This window comes from Natator depressus, chromosome 1, assembly GCF_965152275.1.
Source record: "Natator depressus isolate rNatDep1 chromosome 1, rNatDep2.hap1, whole genome shotgun sequence".
In the NCBI taxonomy this organism is placed as follows: Eukaryota; Metazoa; Chordata; order Testudines; family Cheloniidae; genus Natator; species Natator depressus.
The window spans coordinates 240,657,835-240,673,893 of NC_134234.1; the positions used below are offsets into that span (position 1 = coordinate 240,657,835).

The 16,059-nt window shown below is 48.9% G+C and overlaps 1 protein-coding gene across 1 annotated transcript in view; it reads right to left on the reverse strand.

The window, feature by feature from the left end:
- The window catches only part of DDX11 (DEAD/H-box helicase 11), a 35,531-nt gene that overhangs the window by 2,066 nt on the left and 17,406 nt on the right, over positions 1-16,059 (reverse strand). The window contains exons 10-27 of the mRNA XM_074939203.1: positions 14,591-14,743; positions 14,419-14,465; positions 13,442-13,521; positions 12,149-12,193; positions 11,955-12,022; positions 10,488-10,526; positions 9,855-9,975; positions 9,077-9,211; positions 7,727-7,839; positions 5,925-5,994; positions 5,389-5,492; positions 4,485-4,634; positions 2,788-2,856; positions 2,504-2,604; positions 1,889-1,973; positions 843-918; positions 329-483; positions 35-110 (exon numbers count right to left, since the gene is read on the reverse strand). Coding sequence (XP_074795304.1) covers positions 66-110; positions 329-483; positions 843-918; positions 1,889-1,973; positions 2,504-2,604; positions 2,788-2,856; positions 4,485-4,634; positions 5,389-5,492; positions 5,925-5,994; positions 7,727-7,839; positions 9,077-9,211; positions 9,855-9,975; positions 10,488-10,526; positions 11,955-12,022; positions 12,149-12,193; positions 13,442-13,521; positions 14,419-14,465; positions 14,591-14,743 — 1,656 coding nt within the window. The 3' untranslated portion in view covers positions 35-65. The remainder of the gene's footprint in view (positions 1-34; positions 111-328; positions 484-842; positions 919-1,888; positions 1,974-2,503; positions 2,605-2,787; positions 2,857-4,484; positions 4,635-5,388; positions 5,493-5,924; positions 5,995-7,726; positions 7,840-9,076; positions 9,212-9,854; positions 9,976-10,487; positions 10,527-11,954; positions 12,023-12,148; positions 12,194-13,441; positions 13,522-14,418; positions 14,466-14,590; positions 14,744-16,059) is intronic.

Here is a 16,059-nt window from a genome sequence, read left to right on the forward strand (position 1 = left end):
GTTGCAGGGACAGCAATTGCAGAGGGCTCTGTACCTGTCATCAGCACAATGCTCTTCCTTCTCCCTCAGGAAGCTTCTGACCCATGACATGACTTCTTCTCTTGGTGAAACTAGGAAGAGGAGAGGAAATCACATGGCATTGTTCATTCCTAGCCCCAGCGCTATAGTATCCAGAGTGGTCAGGCCTGTGAGCCAGGGGAAGAGGGCACGCAGGTCCATAGAGACATTGCTGGGGGGCAGTTCCAGGACATATATGGGGTGGAGGTGATGGGTACATAAAGGGGAAGTAGGACATTGGCTACTGCAGGGTGCATGAAATGGTACTGACCTTCCTTAATGCTGCAAATGCTGGTCCAAAGGCAGGTTTGATCTCTGTTCTTTCCTTGATCCACTGGGGTAATTTGTTGAAGACTGAGGGGCGTGCATACCTGTGATCTACGAGTAGGATGCTAGCAAAGTCCTTCTGATGGCGAATCGCTCGCCCTGCACAGATCATCATAAAGGGAAACCTCAGTTTTGTCACTTTGTATCCCCTCTAGACCCTATTTTTACATGCACACTATTATCAGCAGATCCACTCTAGAAATAGGCCTCCACCAGGCTGCTTGCCAATAGCTTGAATGCACAATCAGGTCACTGTTGGATCTCCTACCACCTGAGTTGCATGTGCCATGACAATTCTTCCCAATACCTTGTCTCTCATAACAGAATCCTCTCCTTATGCTGCTCCCCACCCATCCCACTCTGCCACAACTGCTTCTTTGCCTATTCCATGACCCTAGCTCCCATAACTGCTCTCTTCATACTCCTCCCATCCAGCCCCATGAAAGATGAAGTCTTACCTATTGACTGGTTTACTGCCTTCATGCATAGATTTTCAATCAGCATTTTGCTAGGTGGCTGGCCCGCACTCCTTGGCTAGAGGAGAGAAATAAGACTGAGGCTATGTCTACACGAAGCAGCTTTTAGCGACAGGGCTGTGTTGCTACAGCCATGTCACTAAAAAGCGCGCAGCGTAGCTGCTGTTCGTTGGCTCTCCTGCTGACAATATTTTCCACCCCTTCCGAGTGGCATTAGCGTTGGCAGTAGGAGAGCGCTCCTGCTAACAAAGAGGTGTTCACACTGGCGCTTGTTGTCGGCAAAACTTCTGTCTCTCGGGAGGTGTGTGTTTTTTTAACACCTCTGAAAGACAAACGTTTTGTCGTTCAGTTGCCAGTGTAGACAGCCTGAGTAAAAGGCACATGCAGTTCAAGGTAGGAATTAAAGTTCTTTAGTGCAGAAACCAGGCCCTGGAGAGGTAGTGTATTCTTTGCCCCTGCTGCTGCCTAGCTGGCCTAGGGAATGGTGCTGCCAGGCTGTCCCAGGTACTCATAATAAAGAAGGGACCTCAAGGCCCACTATAAAGATATGGGAGTTCAGTCACACACTAGAACCTGGGAAGTGCAGCTGAAGTGTGATCAAGCTCCTCAGAAAGGACATTCAAACTAACCAGCTCCAGGGCATCTGAAGGAGGAAGGTAGCTTCAATGCCAACCCCCAGGGTTTCAGAGCTCCATAGAACAGGGGCTCTGCCAGGCAACAAGAATGATTCACTGCATTAGAAAGAGGAGCGTGATGCTGGAGTGCAGTTCTCTGTGTAGTATTGCTCTGGCAGCCTCTCTTGGGCCAAGTCCCCCTTCTCCCTTTAGAACTCAGCAGGGTCATTCCTGCAGATCTCTGCCTGGCTCTAACCCTGTTGAGCACATTTACTAGCCTCAGAGCATGCAGAGTCAATGAGATCTCTGACCCAGGCACAGGAAGAGCCAGGTCTTTAGTTCGCAGAGGGAATTGGACCCTAAAAGGACAATAAGTGAAGCAGCTGAAATCGGCGCTGGGGTGCTTACTCCTACCATTGTTTTGTCAAGATAAGCCATTTTCTCCTGGAGTTCTGGGGACTTGATGTTGGGGTAAGGCATGCCCACCATAACGACACACCTGGAAATGGAAGGAGGGGGACATACACAAACATTGTTAGTGCCCTCTCATAATTACATACCGTCGCATCCCGAACAAACTGATAGGGACACTAAACTGGAGGGGGTTATCACTGCAACGCAGTCAACTCTGGCGTGGAAGTAACAACAATGCCCAGCCGTCCATGACAGGGGAATACTGAAGTAAAAACTGCCAGGGGAATTCAGGGAGCCAGAGTGGGGATTTATCCCACACAGCATTGTCCAGTGAAAAGCACTCCAGGCTATTTTATGATCACACAGTTGTTGGGTGTCTGCAAGGCACCTTCAGCTCATAGTGTGTCCTGATACCACACCGGGCACACTGCTTTCAACCCTGTGTCAATCACACCACCCTCACTTCCTGCACCCCTGCGGTTTACTTGCAGGTCTCCCACCCAAGTCCTGACCAGATTCCTCCATAGCACAGCCTAGGAGAGCCAGCAACCACATCAGCAGAGCTGTGTTCAGATACCACCTTAGGAGATGAGCAGCAAACCAGATATTTCTTACCTTCCCAGGTCATCAGAGAAATTGATTCCTTCACTCATTTTCCCTCCAACCACAGAAAAGAGCAGGGCCCCCGTCACATGGCCTCCCACCTGGCTGCAGCGCTGCAGGAAAGAACCCCCAATCACTCATGAGATACTGGAGCTGTGGAAACTTCTGTGCAATTGGCAGCACAGAGACCTGTCTGCGTTGGCCAGAGCACATTAACCACCCACATCACCTGCTTTAGAAACACTCTCTTGCATTATGGGGTATTGAGCGTCCAGCAACCTGCCAACCCTGCTTACCTTTATGCACTTAGCATACTCTGACAGCACCTGTTCCACCTGGTTTGCTCTCTTGGGCTCCTGAAATATCTGTCACAGGCACAAAGCATAAGTTGCAGCAGGAAGATGCAAATAGATTTAATGGTGCAATTCCAAAAATAACAGAGAGGAGGGCCTAGAGGCACATTACCATCAATCTCTAACCGATGTCCAACTATGCCCCCTGGCTAAGCAATGCAGACACATCCTAATAGTGCCCTGCTCAGCACCTGTGGGACCTTTCACATCCAGAGCAGAAGCAGTGATGGCCATTAGTGACTTTGGAGACATTTCCAGTTACTGAGACGTTAACCAGGGTTTTTCCTTATGGGTGCTTGTGTCCAGATCTCTACTGTTTGAAGAGTGGAAAGAAACATCCATGTAAGAAGGGGGAGTGAAGATTGGGAATTCAGGAGTAGCAAGAGGGTAACATGGAAGAGATCTCCAGCACTAGTATGATAATTTATAGAACAGTAGCACTCAGGTGTGATTAAGGCCCATGTGTGCTGATGTGCTCTACAAGCAATGTAAGAGACAGTCCCTGCCCAAGGGAGATTAGGGTAGGAGGGGAAGCAGAGTTCTAGAAAGGTGAGGTTATTGCCAATTCAGCTCCTGAGGAACAGTACAGGTCTGTTTCTCATAATATAGCCTCCTGAGCATTGTTCAGTCCAGTGCTAAATTGCACAAGCAGGAAAGTTTTTGGAGGCTTTATCATCAGAGTTCACGGTTCAGAAAGGTTTCCTGATATTCAGCCATTTTCTTCTGTTCAGTTTCATTCTATTACTCCTGGTTATACACCCTTTGTACCATGCTAAAACATTGAACCTTGAGATGTAGGCAAGCATTATCCCCATTTTACAGAAGTGGCAGACAGCTTAAGTGACTTGACCAAGGTTACACAGTGACTCTGTGCCGCAGTCAAGAACAGAACACAGATTTCTTGATCCTCAGCCCTGTGCTTTAACCAGAAGACCCATTCATCCTCCCAGTAGACCCACAATGAGCTGAAAGCTTGTGTGTAACTGACAGTGTATCGCTGAGTCTTAAGGCTTGTCTTCACTAATGAGGTAAGTCAACCTACATTATGTTTCTCCAGCTATATGAATAATGTAGCTGGAGTCAACATAGCTTAGGTCGACTTACCCCAGTGTCTTCACTGTGCTGCATCAACGGGAGACACGCTCCAGTCGACTTCCCTTACTCTTCTCAGAGAGCTGGAATATCGGGGTCGACCAGAGAGCGCTCTGCTGTCGATTTAGCGAGTCTTCACTAGAGTGAAGACAAGCCCTTAGTCAATCACATTATTCCCTGGGCAGGGGATGTGCAGCCAAGTCTGGGGAAAGCAAATCCTCTGTAAGAACTTAATAACCTGCCCCTTACAGCAAGGGAATCGGAGAGCATTGTAGGCTGACTAATGCAGATGAAGACCGTCTCTGCATTTACAGGAGCCATGTAACAGCATTTAATCTAATTTAGATCCCAGCTCAGCAATCAGCCGTGTGGAAAGTATCATTTATACATTACTGGAGGGACTGGCTAGATAAACATCCTCTCTGCTCTGCTGTGCAGGATATAAGAACAATTTGGGGAGAGAGAGACAAGACCTGTAATGTGCAGATAATTGTTGGACTTCTGAAACCTCCATTTAAAGTACCAACCACCCTCAGTTACACAATTACCTTCTTCTTAGTCGCCAAGCGGGTGAGCAGCCCCGTCCTCTCCCAGTGCGTGTACACCTGCTTCTCGTACTCATAGGATGGAAAGAAGCACACTACGCCCCCAGGGACCACATTGCACAGGTTACCAAGGATTCGGCCCATCTCATCCATCTATAAGGGGAGAAAGACTGGTGTCTGCTGGGGCTTACCATGGCACTGCCATGGCCTAATTCTCCTGCCCTGTCCCTGACCCAGAGGACAGATGCCTCCCACTGACAAGTCTTAGGACACTCATGTAGCCACTTCCACATAGAGAAATCAATGCAAGTGTGCTAGCTCACCAACAGTTGCCTTGAGGCACTGGCTGGCTCCAGGGCCTGGAAATGAACATGCTCCTTGGTCTCCCCGTCTAAGCCGCAGTCCCAAGAGTCATTGTAAAGCAATGGTTGTTCAGTGTGTCTGTGAAATGAGCTAGGAGGTCTGTCCATTTCCCAGGGAACAGGTGTCCGCTTCACACCCAGAATGATGGCGAGAGCTCACTGGCAGCTCTGTTAGCAAGTTCAGCTAAGGACTGAATGGGCAAGAGGACTAATGTCTCACTCCTAGGGGCCCTTCAAAGGCAAAGGAGGATGGGGAAGCTTTCGCAGCCACCATCAGTGCTGTAGATGCTCTTCACTCTCCAGGCCTGTCAAGTTAGCTTTCACTAGCACTAAACTCACTTAAAATGGCTTAACAAAAACAGACCACCCCCGGTATGCCTGCCCCTGAGGCCCTCCACAACTGGACCACTCCCCTGCCAATCTGCACACCCCTCTGGACTTATTTTTCCCCACCTTGGAGCCCCCCAGAATTCCCCACTCTGCATACAAAACTGCCCCTTGAATCATCAGACCGCATAGCTTAAGAATGAAACAGACGTGCTGACCATCTGAGGCAGGTCTCTCTTCTGATAGGTGAACTCTAGCTGCTGGTTAGATGGACCACTGCAGAGGATTATGGGTAAAATGTTGTCTGGAGGAATCACATGACCTGATGACAAACAAGGAGACGGAATAAAAGCCACAGATGTTCAAGCAAAGCAAGCTAATAGTGCAAGGCCCCTGGGACTAGGTCACATGCACGTAGCAGCAGAGGTACACATTAATTTCTCTTGGTCTGGGGGAGTGCAAGCAGCTTTAGCACAAGCCCCTCAATGCCTTTTCATGGATCACACCAGCCTTAACCTGGTTCAAATCATTCCCTGCCCATTCTCTCTGGGGCAGAGGAACAAGGTACACCCTATCAGCTGGAGGTGAAAGAGAACCTGGCTGCCCTCTGCTGCTGTGATTTCCAGGCAGGATGTCTGGTCACTAGAAGGAGCTGGCAAACGAAGTCAATGGCACCTGCCTGAATTCCCATACAGTCAAACTAGGGGCCCAGCTACAGAAAGCATGTGTCAAGCTCCCCTAGACTGACACTCACCACATGAGAACTCCACCACCCTGTCAGCACCGATGGCACACGACAGCAACTGCTCTCGGAAATCAGACACCTATAAACCAGGAGCCAAGAAGAATCAGCAAAGCCAAAGGGCTCTCATCAGGAGATGGGGAAGGGCTGCAGTCAGCACACAGCACAGGGATGGGAAGACCAGATGCAACGATGGTGGAGGAGGAGTCAGGCCAATGGTTTGGGGAAAAGGACAGAGGGAAGAGATGTGCTGGGTACTTGGTGCAGATGTGGGACCCAGAAACACAAGGGCACACAGAGGGATGAACAGATGCAGAAATACTGTAGGTGCAGCTCTGGCCTGAAACCAGAGCTGTATCAGGGGAGTAGGGTTGATTGGCCGGTAAATTCTGCAATTTCACAGCCAGCACAGCTGCACCATCCCATGCTGCAATTAAAGTTTCTCCAAGTCCTTGGGCAGGACCCTCTGCAGGGCAAGGGGAACCATTTGTTTCTAGGCAGGAAAGCAGAGAACCCACAAAGCATGGGCTGCAGCAGCCAGCCGCCTCCACGGCTTCCTATGGCCAGTGCCAGTAGGTGCAGAGCAGGAGCACCACCCTGTGGTCCAATAGCCTCATCCTACCAGTGCAGTGCTCTTTTTAGACAAAGCCATCCACAGTGTATTGTGAGCAAGGCATTCAGCCTAGCTTTCAGAGCTTGGGTCTGCCTCTTTGAGCTGGGACCCAACTCCTAGTACCATAGCACACCTCTTCCACTCCCCTGCCTTGCCGTTTACTGACACCAGACTGACTACCTTCCCTGGGGTTGGCTAGTTACGGCGGGAGGAGGATCCAGACAGCAGGGTACGACAGAGTCTCCTTGCAGTGCTCATGGGGCGGGGGCCAGACTGCTTGGGGAGGCACAGCCTTCCCTACCCGGCCCTCCATACAGCTTCAAAACCCCGATGTGGCCCTCAGGCCAAAAACCCCTGGGCTAGACAGAAAAGCCTAACGTGGATGGGTCATGCACGCCACCGTGGCGCTACTAAAATCCTGATTTTTCTGGAAGGTCCCTCTGGCAAGATCAGCATTATAAAGTCAGTCAGAGGATTTCCATCCAGTGCTAGTTTTGAGCTGCACTCAGCCTGAGGGATTGGCTCAGACCACATAACTCAAAGGGCAATCAGATACCTTGAGGGCTGGGAGACTTGGCCAAGGGCAATGTTAAGCCCCAGCCAGGCATTCAGGCTGGATGAGACGTCTAATGGAGAGACCACTCTGAGGAGTTACGATGTCTGAAAGCGTTCGGGTGAGTAACCTCCCAAGCAGGAGGCACAGCAAAGGGGGTATTAGCACACCCATCCCTAGCAGTTCAAATGGACAGCGTGTCAGGGAGAGTGGGGCTTTGCTATGCTTGCACCATCAGGAATTGCTAATCCTGTAGCTACCTCATGGGGAATGGCGAAATGGGACAGAGGAGGGTCTTGCTTGCTGCCTACAGTGCTTTTCTTTTGCTGCTGAGAGGAGCAATAAATGAAGGACGGGCAGAGCACAAAGTCCCTAGACCTCACGCTAATATGCAAAGAGACTGCCACCTGCCCCTGGGAGGATGGAAAAGCAGATTCCCAGCCTGATCACTGCAATGTAGGCAGCCTGGAGAAACGTGCTGAAATGGGGTGGGAATACATGGCTCTAGTGTTGCTTAGCGGTTCATTGGTGTATTTTAAAGCATCCCAATTACGTCCAACATCCATCTCCTCCCGCTGCTCCTTCTGGATTGGCAAAAGGTGCCAGATAGACCAGTTAGTTCTTAAAGAAGCAACCTTGCTCCCTCACCGGCTGCATGGTGCCCCCTGCGATGATCGCAGCACGACATTCCTTCAGCACCTTGGCAAAATGGACAGCTGGATTCAGCAAGAGGAATTTGAGGCTGCTTTGACCTACAGTGCCTGGGTAAAGAAGACAAAAGACAGACAGACACACACACACACCTTAGTAGAACACCCATGATTATCAGCAGACCACCTTGTGAGGGGAAACCCCACTTTCAAAGCAGGAGCAGAGTGCTGCAGGGCCCATCTAAATCATTTACATCTGGGGGGATTCTGCACCAAAAAATTAAAAATTCTGCGCACAATATTTTAAAATTCTGTATATTTTATTTGTCAAAAAAACACAATATTATCACAACAGTTTCAATTATTTTGGTAATTTATTTCAAAATACCTGTCAGCAAGTATGTCTGTAACAATACAGACAACAACAACAAAAATCCCCCAGGAGTAGAGAGTTAAAGAAACCCTGACGACAACTCAGTTCCTGTTTCTCTGCTCCCTCCCCCCAGAGCCCAGCAGGGGGGCCAGACACCCACACCCCATCTCCCATATAGCCCAGCCGCAGGGTCCCCCCCATCCCAGACACACACACCCCTTCCCCACAAATCCCAGGCATGGGGCACCCCCAGCCCAGACATCCACACCCGCTACTCCTCAGAGCCCAAAGGGAGAAGCAGCCTGATGCTGGATCCCAGGCTTCTGTGGCGTTTCCTGCATGCCACCTCCTTCCCTCAGGGAGCCCCGGGAACCGCAGCTGCCAGGAACCCTCCAACTCCCTCCCCATCACCCCAACAGTATTTTCTATCTGTGGGCTGGGGAGCTGGGCTCTGCCAGGTCTAATGGCCCCAAGTGGTGGCCAGCAGCTCTGCAGCCCATTTCTGCAGGGAAAAAGGAAATTATGTGCAGAACATTAATTCTGTGCAAATTCTGCATTGCACGGTGACACAGAATTCCCCAAGGAGTAATAGTTTGGATGGCCAGCTCCAGCGTCAAGTGGGTGACTCTGCCAAGGTTTCTCCTTGAGCTCCATGAGAACCCTACATAGAGTGCTTGTCTCTGGGAATGAGGCCCTTCCAAAAGAGGTCTCACATTCCTGCAGGACCCTTAAGCTGGTACTAATTATTTATGTTGCTCCCAGGCCCCAATCCAGCAGGACCCCATGGTGCTAGGTGCTGTGTATACAATGCTGCATAGAGTAAGAGAGAGCCCTGTCTCTTATAATGCAATCTAAGTCTTACAATCTAATTATATTTTAATTTCTAAGTCTCCCATCAGTGAGGTGTCTAGGTACTAGCCAGTGGCTTTAAACATGGCTTTGCTTGAGCCTCGTGAGTGCTCTTCACTCCAGTACCTTGCCGGTTGAGGATGACTCTCCCATCTTGGTTTGCATTGGTGAGAGCAGAGAGAAATCCTTCAATCTGCATCAGAGGAGAGGCCATCTTGGGCTGGCCATCCTCAGCCTCCACAGGAGGGCACTGAATAGCAGCTGCAGGTCAAAAGAGAAAGAGAAGGGGGGGAAATCATCCAGTCAGAGCTTAGATTCCATTCCCAGAGGAGTAAGAATGCAAGAGCTAAGGCCTGGTCTATATGTAAAATTTAGGTTGAAAAAGCGATGGCACTCAGGGATGTGAAAATCCTCACTTCTGAGCGCTGAAGCTGTGGCAACCTAACCCCCAGTGCAGACACAGCTAGGTCAATAGAAGAATGCTTCCATCAACCTAGCTACTGTTGCTCCGGGAGGTAGAGTTCTGAGAGAGACAGAAAACCCCTTCCACTGCCATACATTGCATCTACCCTCAGGGGTTATGCTAGCTTAGCCAAGGTGCTAAGGTAGCCTAAGGTGTATACCATGGATCACATGCCACTTCCCCGAGGAAAGGAACAAATCTTTCTAGATAAATAGCACGCACTCTGGCAAACAGAATAGTAGAGCAGGGAATCCAAATTTCACATTCCTCATGGCCTTCTCCTCCCTTGCTTCACTAGCTTTCCTAAGGCAGCTTCTGCAGCGAGTGTCTCCCTCCACTGGAGACAGCTCTGAAGCCAAGTGCATCTCCCCCCTTGTCCCATGTAGATGCAAGCTCCACAGTCTCACTTCCTCCCCCTCTTTACCCTGCATCTGAACTCGCCTTCTTTGTCAGTGCCCTGATGCAGGGCGAGAAGGAAGTTCTGCAGTCCAGCCATCTTCTGCTTTTCCTTGTTAGTTTTTACTACACTGGTGGCTCCATATCTCTCCACAAACCCAAAAAGCTGCCAAGTAAATAAAGAGCAGGATTTACAAAGGATACAAACACACTGACAGCAAGTCACATACAAAGGCCCTCACTGCATGTTATACACCAGTTACAGAAGCCAGACTTTCTGGCATGTCTCACTGCTTCCAAACTCTTCTAGCCAGAGCTTCTTCCCTCCCTTGAATCAAAAGTGCTAATGCACGCCGCTGCCACACGACGCAGCCTCTACGGTGGCATGTTTTAGAGTCCCAGAAAAGGCAATGCAGAACTAGCACTGTGTTAGCGTTCTAGTGCTTACTAGCTGCCATACACCGTGAGCATCAAATACCCAGCAGTCGGGGACGTTTGCAGGGGCCATTTTGTAAACCAGAGGAACACAATCAATATGCAGAGGAAAGCAAGAGGCTTACAGCCATATGCCCAGCTGCTATGCTCCTTCCCCTTTAAATGCTAGACTGCCCCTTGTCCTTGAACTAGACAGGGCTGAACATCCTGCCATGTTGGTTAAGGAGTAACTGGGGACAATACCTTCCTGCTGATCAGACTTTTCTCACAGTAACGCTGAACCTGTGGGAGGAAGAGAGATCGCGTGTTAATACTCAGAATCCCCTTCCCCATCCTGCAGCCACCCCTGCTGGACTAGTATCCCTTCCCCACCCCCATCTCTCCTCCAATAGCGATGCTGGGAGAGGAGCGTACAGTGTAATATTAATGGCCTAACGTGCGCTGTACTTTATTACAATTTCAGCTAAATGACTTGCTAGGTTCCAGAATAAGCGTGTTCTTCAAACCCAGTGACCTAAGAGCTCTTAATGCCAACTAGCAAAGGGCACACCCAACACATTGTTGTCAGAATATTTAGCCAAACAGTGAGGTTTTGCGATGGGGTGGACTAGGCCCTCCACTCTACCCCTGCTGAAGGCCTCGCAGCTCTGCCACACCCCACCCCAGAAAAGGGCAGTGAAATCCTCCAAGCTGCCTAGAGTGGCAGTGTGGGACATAGCCAATCACAGAAGGTCTGCAGGGAGCAGCCAATCCAGGCCCAGCAGGTGCATATAAAAAGAGCTGCAGTGCAGAGCAGCAGAGTTCAGTTCCATTCCTTCCTGGAGCTGGAGGAGTGTGGACAGTGCACCTGGCTGTCTGAGGGAGCTACAGGACCTTAGAGCAGTGCTGGTAGAGACTGGGGGAAGTGAGAAGGAGCTCCAGGCTGGCAGCTGGGACTCAACCAGGACAAGGCCCTGAGGTAAGAGTGAAGAACGTGGTGGGGCATGGGGAAGTGGCCCAGGGAATCCTAGCAACAATGCAGCTTAGTTAAAAGGACATGGCAGACTGCTGTTATCTTTAGGGTCCCTGGGCTGGGATCTGAAGTAGAGGGCAATTAATGAACCATCTCAATGTTTTATACTAAGGGAAAGAGTGTCCTCAGTGAGCCAACAGGAGAGACAGCAGACTTCATAAAGTCTGTGAGAGCCCAGTAAGAGGGACTGGACACTGCAGAGACATCTCTGGGGAACTGAGGCACACTGACATTACCTGCAAAGCAAGATTAAGACTGGCAGAGTCTCAAGGTGCTTGCTGGTGAGGCTGACAGAACTGGTGTGGCAGGGAGCTGATACATTCTAAGCCCCAACAAAGCTCTCCCTGGCTTAGTTCTGAGAACCCTAAGGAGAGCATCACAAGCCCCACACGTATAAATAACCCTGCTTTGCCCACAGACAGCCCACCTCCACTCACATGTTGTTGCCATGGCCTGAAACTACACTCCCTGGGTGCACACAGCTTTAGCATGCTGCCATAGCCAACGTAAAAGAATACCTTCTAAGACAACTGGGGCAATGGAGAGAAGCTGGCAGGAAGTAGGCTAGCGTTCTGAACATAGGACCAAGTCAGGACATCTGGGTTTTATTCCCAGCTCTGCTACAAGCTTCCTGCGTGACCCCCCCCCCAAGTCACTTTACCCCTCTGTGTCCTAGCAGAAGACAATCCTCACACTACCTTGAAGAGGTTGATATTGTCAATCTGACTCTGAAACAGGAAGTCATTGATAGATTTTAGTTCTGTCCCTGAGAGAAGAGAAACATGTATTACCTGCTGGGCCCACAACCCTTCCCCCCACCACCACCCATCTCCCCTGCCTGTTGAGCTGTACACTGCTCTAGGCACCTGAGGCATTCAGAGGCACATCTTACCTGCTTGAGAAATGCTCTGAGCATTTGGATTTTGATTCACGTTTCCTGCAAAATATCAAACCACTTCAAGGCAGCATGATTCACACTGGGTTTATCTAAAAACTTAAGCAACACACTTAAAACAGCTAAGGGGGAATGCAACTCTAGCACAAAGACCACACCTTGAAATTAACTGTCTGGTTGGAAAGTAGTTCTACAGTCAAAACATTGCCTTTTCTGCTAATTTCTTTGTTTTCCTCTGTAGGATAGTTCCACATCATATGACAAAAGTTCTGTAGCATCCCTGCAAGCGGACACCTACGTTACTTTTGTACAGGAGGTGGCAGACGGGTAGGTGGATAGAAACACTAACACAGTATTCATCATGCTGCAGAGACTAAAGGAGTGCAAAGCACCTTCTCATGCAGGCACTAAGTGACCTTTGTAGACACAGGCAGGTGAAGTGGGACAGTTCTCCCTCAAGCCACCAGCAGACAAACCAAGGTTAGTTGGTGCCTCTGACTTTTTATTATTTCTAGTATTTAATCCCCACCTCACGTCTCTCACTTCTGGAGCTTAAATCCTGAAGTTACACACACACTGCATTTCCTGATGGAAGTATTTAAGGGATGGCCAGGGTGGGAAGGAGGTAAGGAAAAAAGGATGGAGCACCTGAGAGAAGAGGGAAAAGGGGGAGGGAGAAGAGTGTCAAATTGCATCTTCCTATTAGTGACAATGAAGGGTTCTTTACAAAAGGCAGCGGTTCCCCTCAAGGCACATCTGATGCCTAGTTGACAAGTAGAGAAGTAAACAAGGAGCCAGGTTAGCTCCAGAGGATCTAGAATAAAAGGCAATATTCAAAAGAGAAATTCACTTGATGGTTAAGAGTCTGCCAAGGCAAAGGGCCTCACTAACTACTCGTACAGCAATTCTGTTCTATTCAGGCTCTTAAGCCATGCTCATCACCATAGTATCTGTCTGCCATCTTAGTAACTTGGCACCCTTCATTCCCCCAAGTCAAATCTGAGAAATTGTTGGGAGTACAGGAATAAAAGATCTCTTTCCTCAGCGACCTACAGCATGACTTGCTGCCTCCTTTTAATGAAAGAGGTGGCAAACTTCCGGTGGATCCAACAGTCAACATCTCCAATTTGCAGAACAGGTTGACAAATTTAGCAGGTGATGGAGCTAGGATATAAACAACAGCGAGTTTGCGAAAGCCGCAGGGAGAGAGAGGGGAGGCAATTACACGCTGAGGAAGCACCAGCCAGCTCAGAGTCTTAGGAACATCAGTGGAAGTGAAAGCTCTCTTACCTCCTAGTATGGACACAAACCTCTCCAGCAAATACAGAATCTGTTTAATGTACATCAGGTTTTTTGCCTTCAGACGTTTCCTATGAGATAGTTGATGGTATTAAACTCCAGAATGAATGGCCCACAGGGACTTTAACACACAGCTTCCTAAGTCCCAAACACAAGCCATCAAGCTGATCGGCCCAACTCCATTTCTTCAGCGTGAGGAGATGAGAACTAAGACACAGATTTCCCTTGGACTCACCCTTCCAGTTTGTTTGCAAGGGACAAACCCAGAAAGCCCTGGCCAAGTGTTCACAGGTGCCAGAATCACTGCACTACCCAGCAATGTCACTTCAAGAGTCCAAGTGTTTAACAGTTTCTAGCACTGACTTTCTCCTCTCTCACTGGTTAGGGTTAATTTATTTATATTGCAGTAGTGCCCAAAGTCTAATCAGGATTTAGGCCCCACTCTGCTAGCTGCTAGACAAATACATAATAATTAGCCCTGTAAGCGACAATCACTGTAGAGCTGGTAAGCCTGATGCAAGTTTTGGATAGGGCGGATACACTGTACACAAATTTTGCCTTGGAGGTCACCAGAATTCATTCCGTTTCAGCCACGAAGACAACTAGAACACAAAGGGTCAAAAGCCTGGGAGAGACGTGAAAAACTAAAAGCTGGAGCTTATGGCACAGCACGTGGCTGCCAAAGTAGAAAGTAGAGGGAGAAACTGGGAAAGAATTTAAGAGAACGAGAAAAAGCCACACATGTTAAAATGTCACCCTGGCTGTCTAATACCAACCCTAAGAACCAGGCTTACGAAGGTTCTAAACAGAGCTAGTAAACCAGCACTCTCCTTTCAATTGTGAGAGCATTAGTGCAAATAGCCTTCTGCATGGGAAAAGCAGGACAAGACCCTGCAGATGAGAGAGAAATAAGCTCTGGCTTCTCCTCTGCTTGCAGCTGTGGAGCTGTTCCTCTCTGGGATCCTCACCTGTATCGTTCCATGTACTGCAGCAGCTGGGAGTGGGCACAGCACAGCTACAATAGAAACAGAGCTGGTATGAACGACTCCATAAATACTGGGTTCCATTACAGGTGGCAATCTACTAGATACAGAACACAAGAATGGTTAACAGAGCAGTGACTTCCAGCCCCTGACTTACCTGAGAGCCACGGACTTCAGCACTGTAGATGCAGGTTATAGTGTCTATCAGATTGTGGGCCTCATCAATAATCACCACCTGATCCTTCAGTTTGATCCCAGAAGCACATCTGGTAGATTCATGCAGGAGCATCTGATAGGGCAACACCACCAGCTGCAGGAGAAACCCAAGCTTTAAATGATCATACTATTTCAATAGTATGAATAGTGGGCGTTTACAAAGGGCTTTCCAAAGACAGGTAAGTAATATTACTCCCTTTTGTTATGGACAGGAAACAGGTAGAAAGAGGCTAGGGGACTTGTTCAAGACCATACAGCAAGTGAACAGCTGAGCTGGTAAGAGAAGCTGGGTCTTCCAACTGCCTGTCCCATGCTCTAGCCACTGGATGTGTGTTTCCCCCGAAGCATTTACATTAAAAACATAATTTTAGCAAGGAACCTGCAGATGAATGCCTTTCACAAATTCTCATGTTATTAGATGGTCACAGAGAAATTCTTCTGACAAACACACTCAGAGCAATGGAAATGGCTCAGATTGTCTTAATGTGTTAAGGTTGGCACCAGAGTACCATTGCAAATACCATTTTGCACTTATAAGCCACCTTTCATCCAAGTATCTCAAAATGCCTTACAAGCATTAAGTAAGCCTCACAATGTCCCTGGTAAGGGAGTTGGGTATTATAACTGAGTAAACTGGGCACATAGAGATTAAATGAATTGCAGCACATCACAATGAAATAGCGGCATTCATCCCCAACCCCCTGCTCTAACCACTCTCCACCTCTCCCACTCCTCCAAAGGGCTATATTTAGCTCTACGTTTTGGTTAGAGCTGGTAGGGAATTTGCCATCAAAGAATGTCCTTGGTTTCTGCATTTCCATGGGAATGGGTCAGTTTTGCTGACACTTTTCTTCAGGAAAATATAAACTAAATGTTTCATTGTGTGTCAATTTAACATTAATCCCAACATCAGCCTTAGCCATCACCGTGCACCACGGGACTTGGACTTTGTGTGCCTCATGCCCCCCTTTTCCTCATGTGCTGAGCTCCCCAGCCAGACAAAATCTCTCATGACACACCACGTTAGGGTGACCAGATGTCCCGATAAAATCGGGACTGTCCCGATTTTTAGTTCTTTGTCCTGCGTCCCGACCGATGCACGGCCGGGATGCCATTTGTCCCGATATTGCGGCTTTGGCTGCTCCAGCGGGTTTTGTTTTTGTTTTCCCTTCACCCATGTGTCCTGATATTTTGTCCGTTTCATCTGGTCACCCTACACCACATTCTCGCCTAGCCAAGCTGCCATGTGCATCCTGGGTTTCCCAGGAATGAGGTGCAACATGGAAGATGTAGTCCTGACCCATGCTGGGAAATGGGAGTGTGAGGCATCTGAACTACAACTCCCATGAGGCGTCATGGCAACCCAGGCAGCCAGAGAATAATGCGGAAACAACCAGAAACATTTCATTT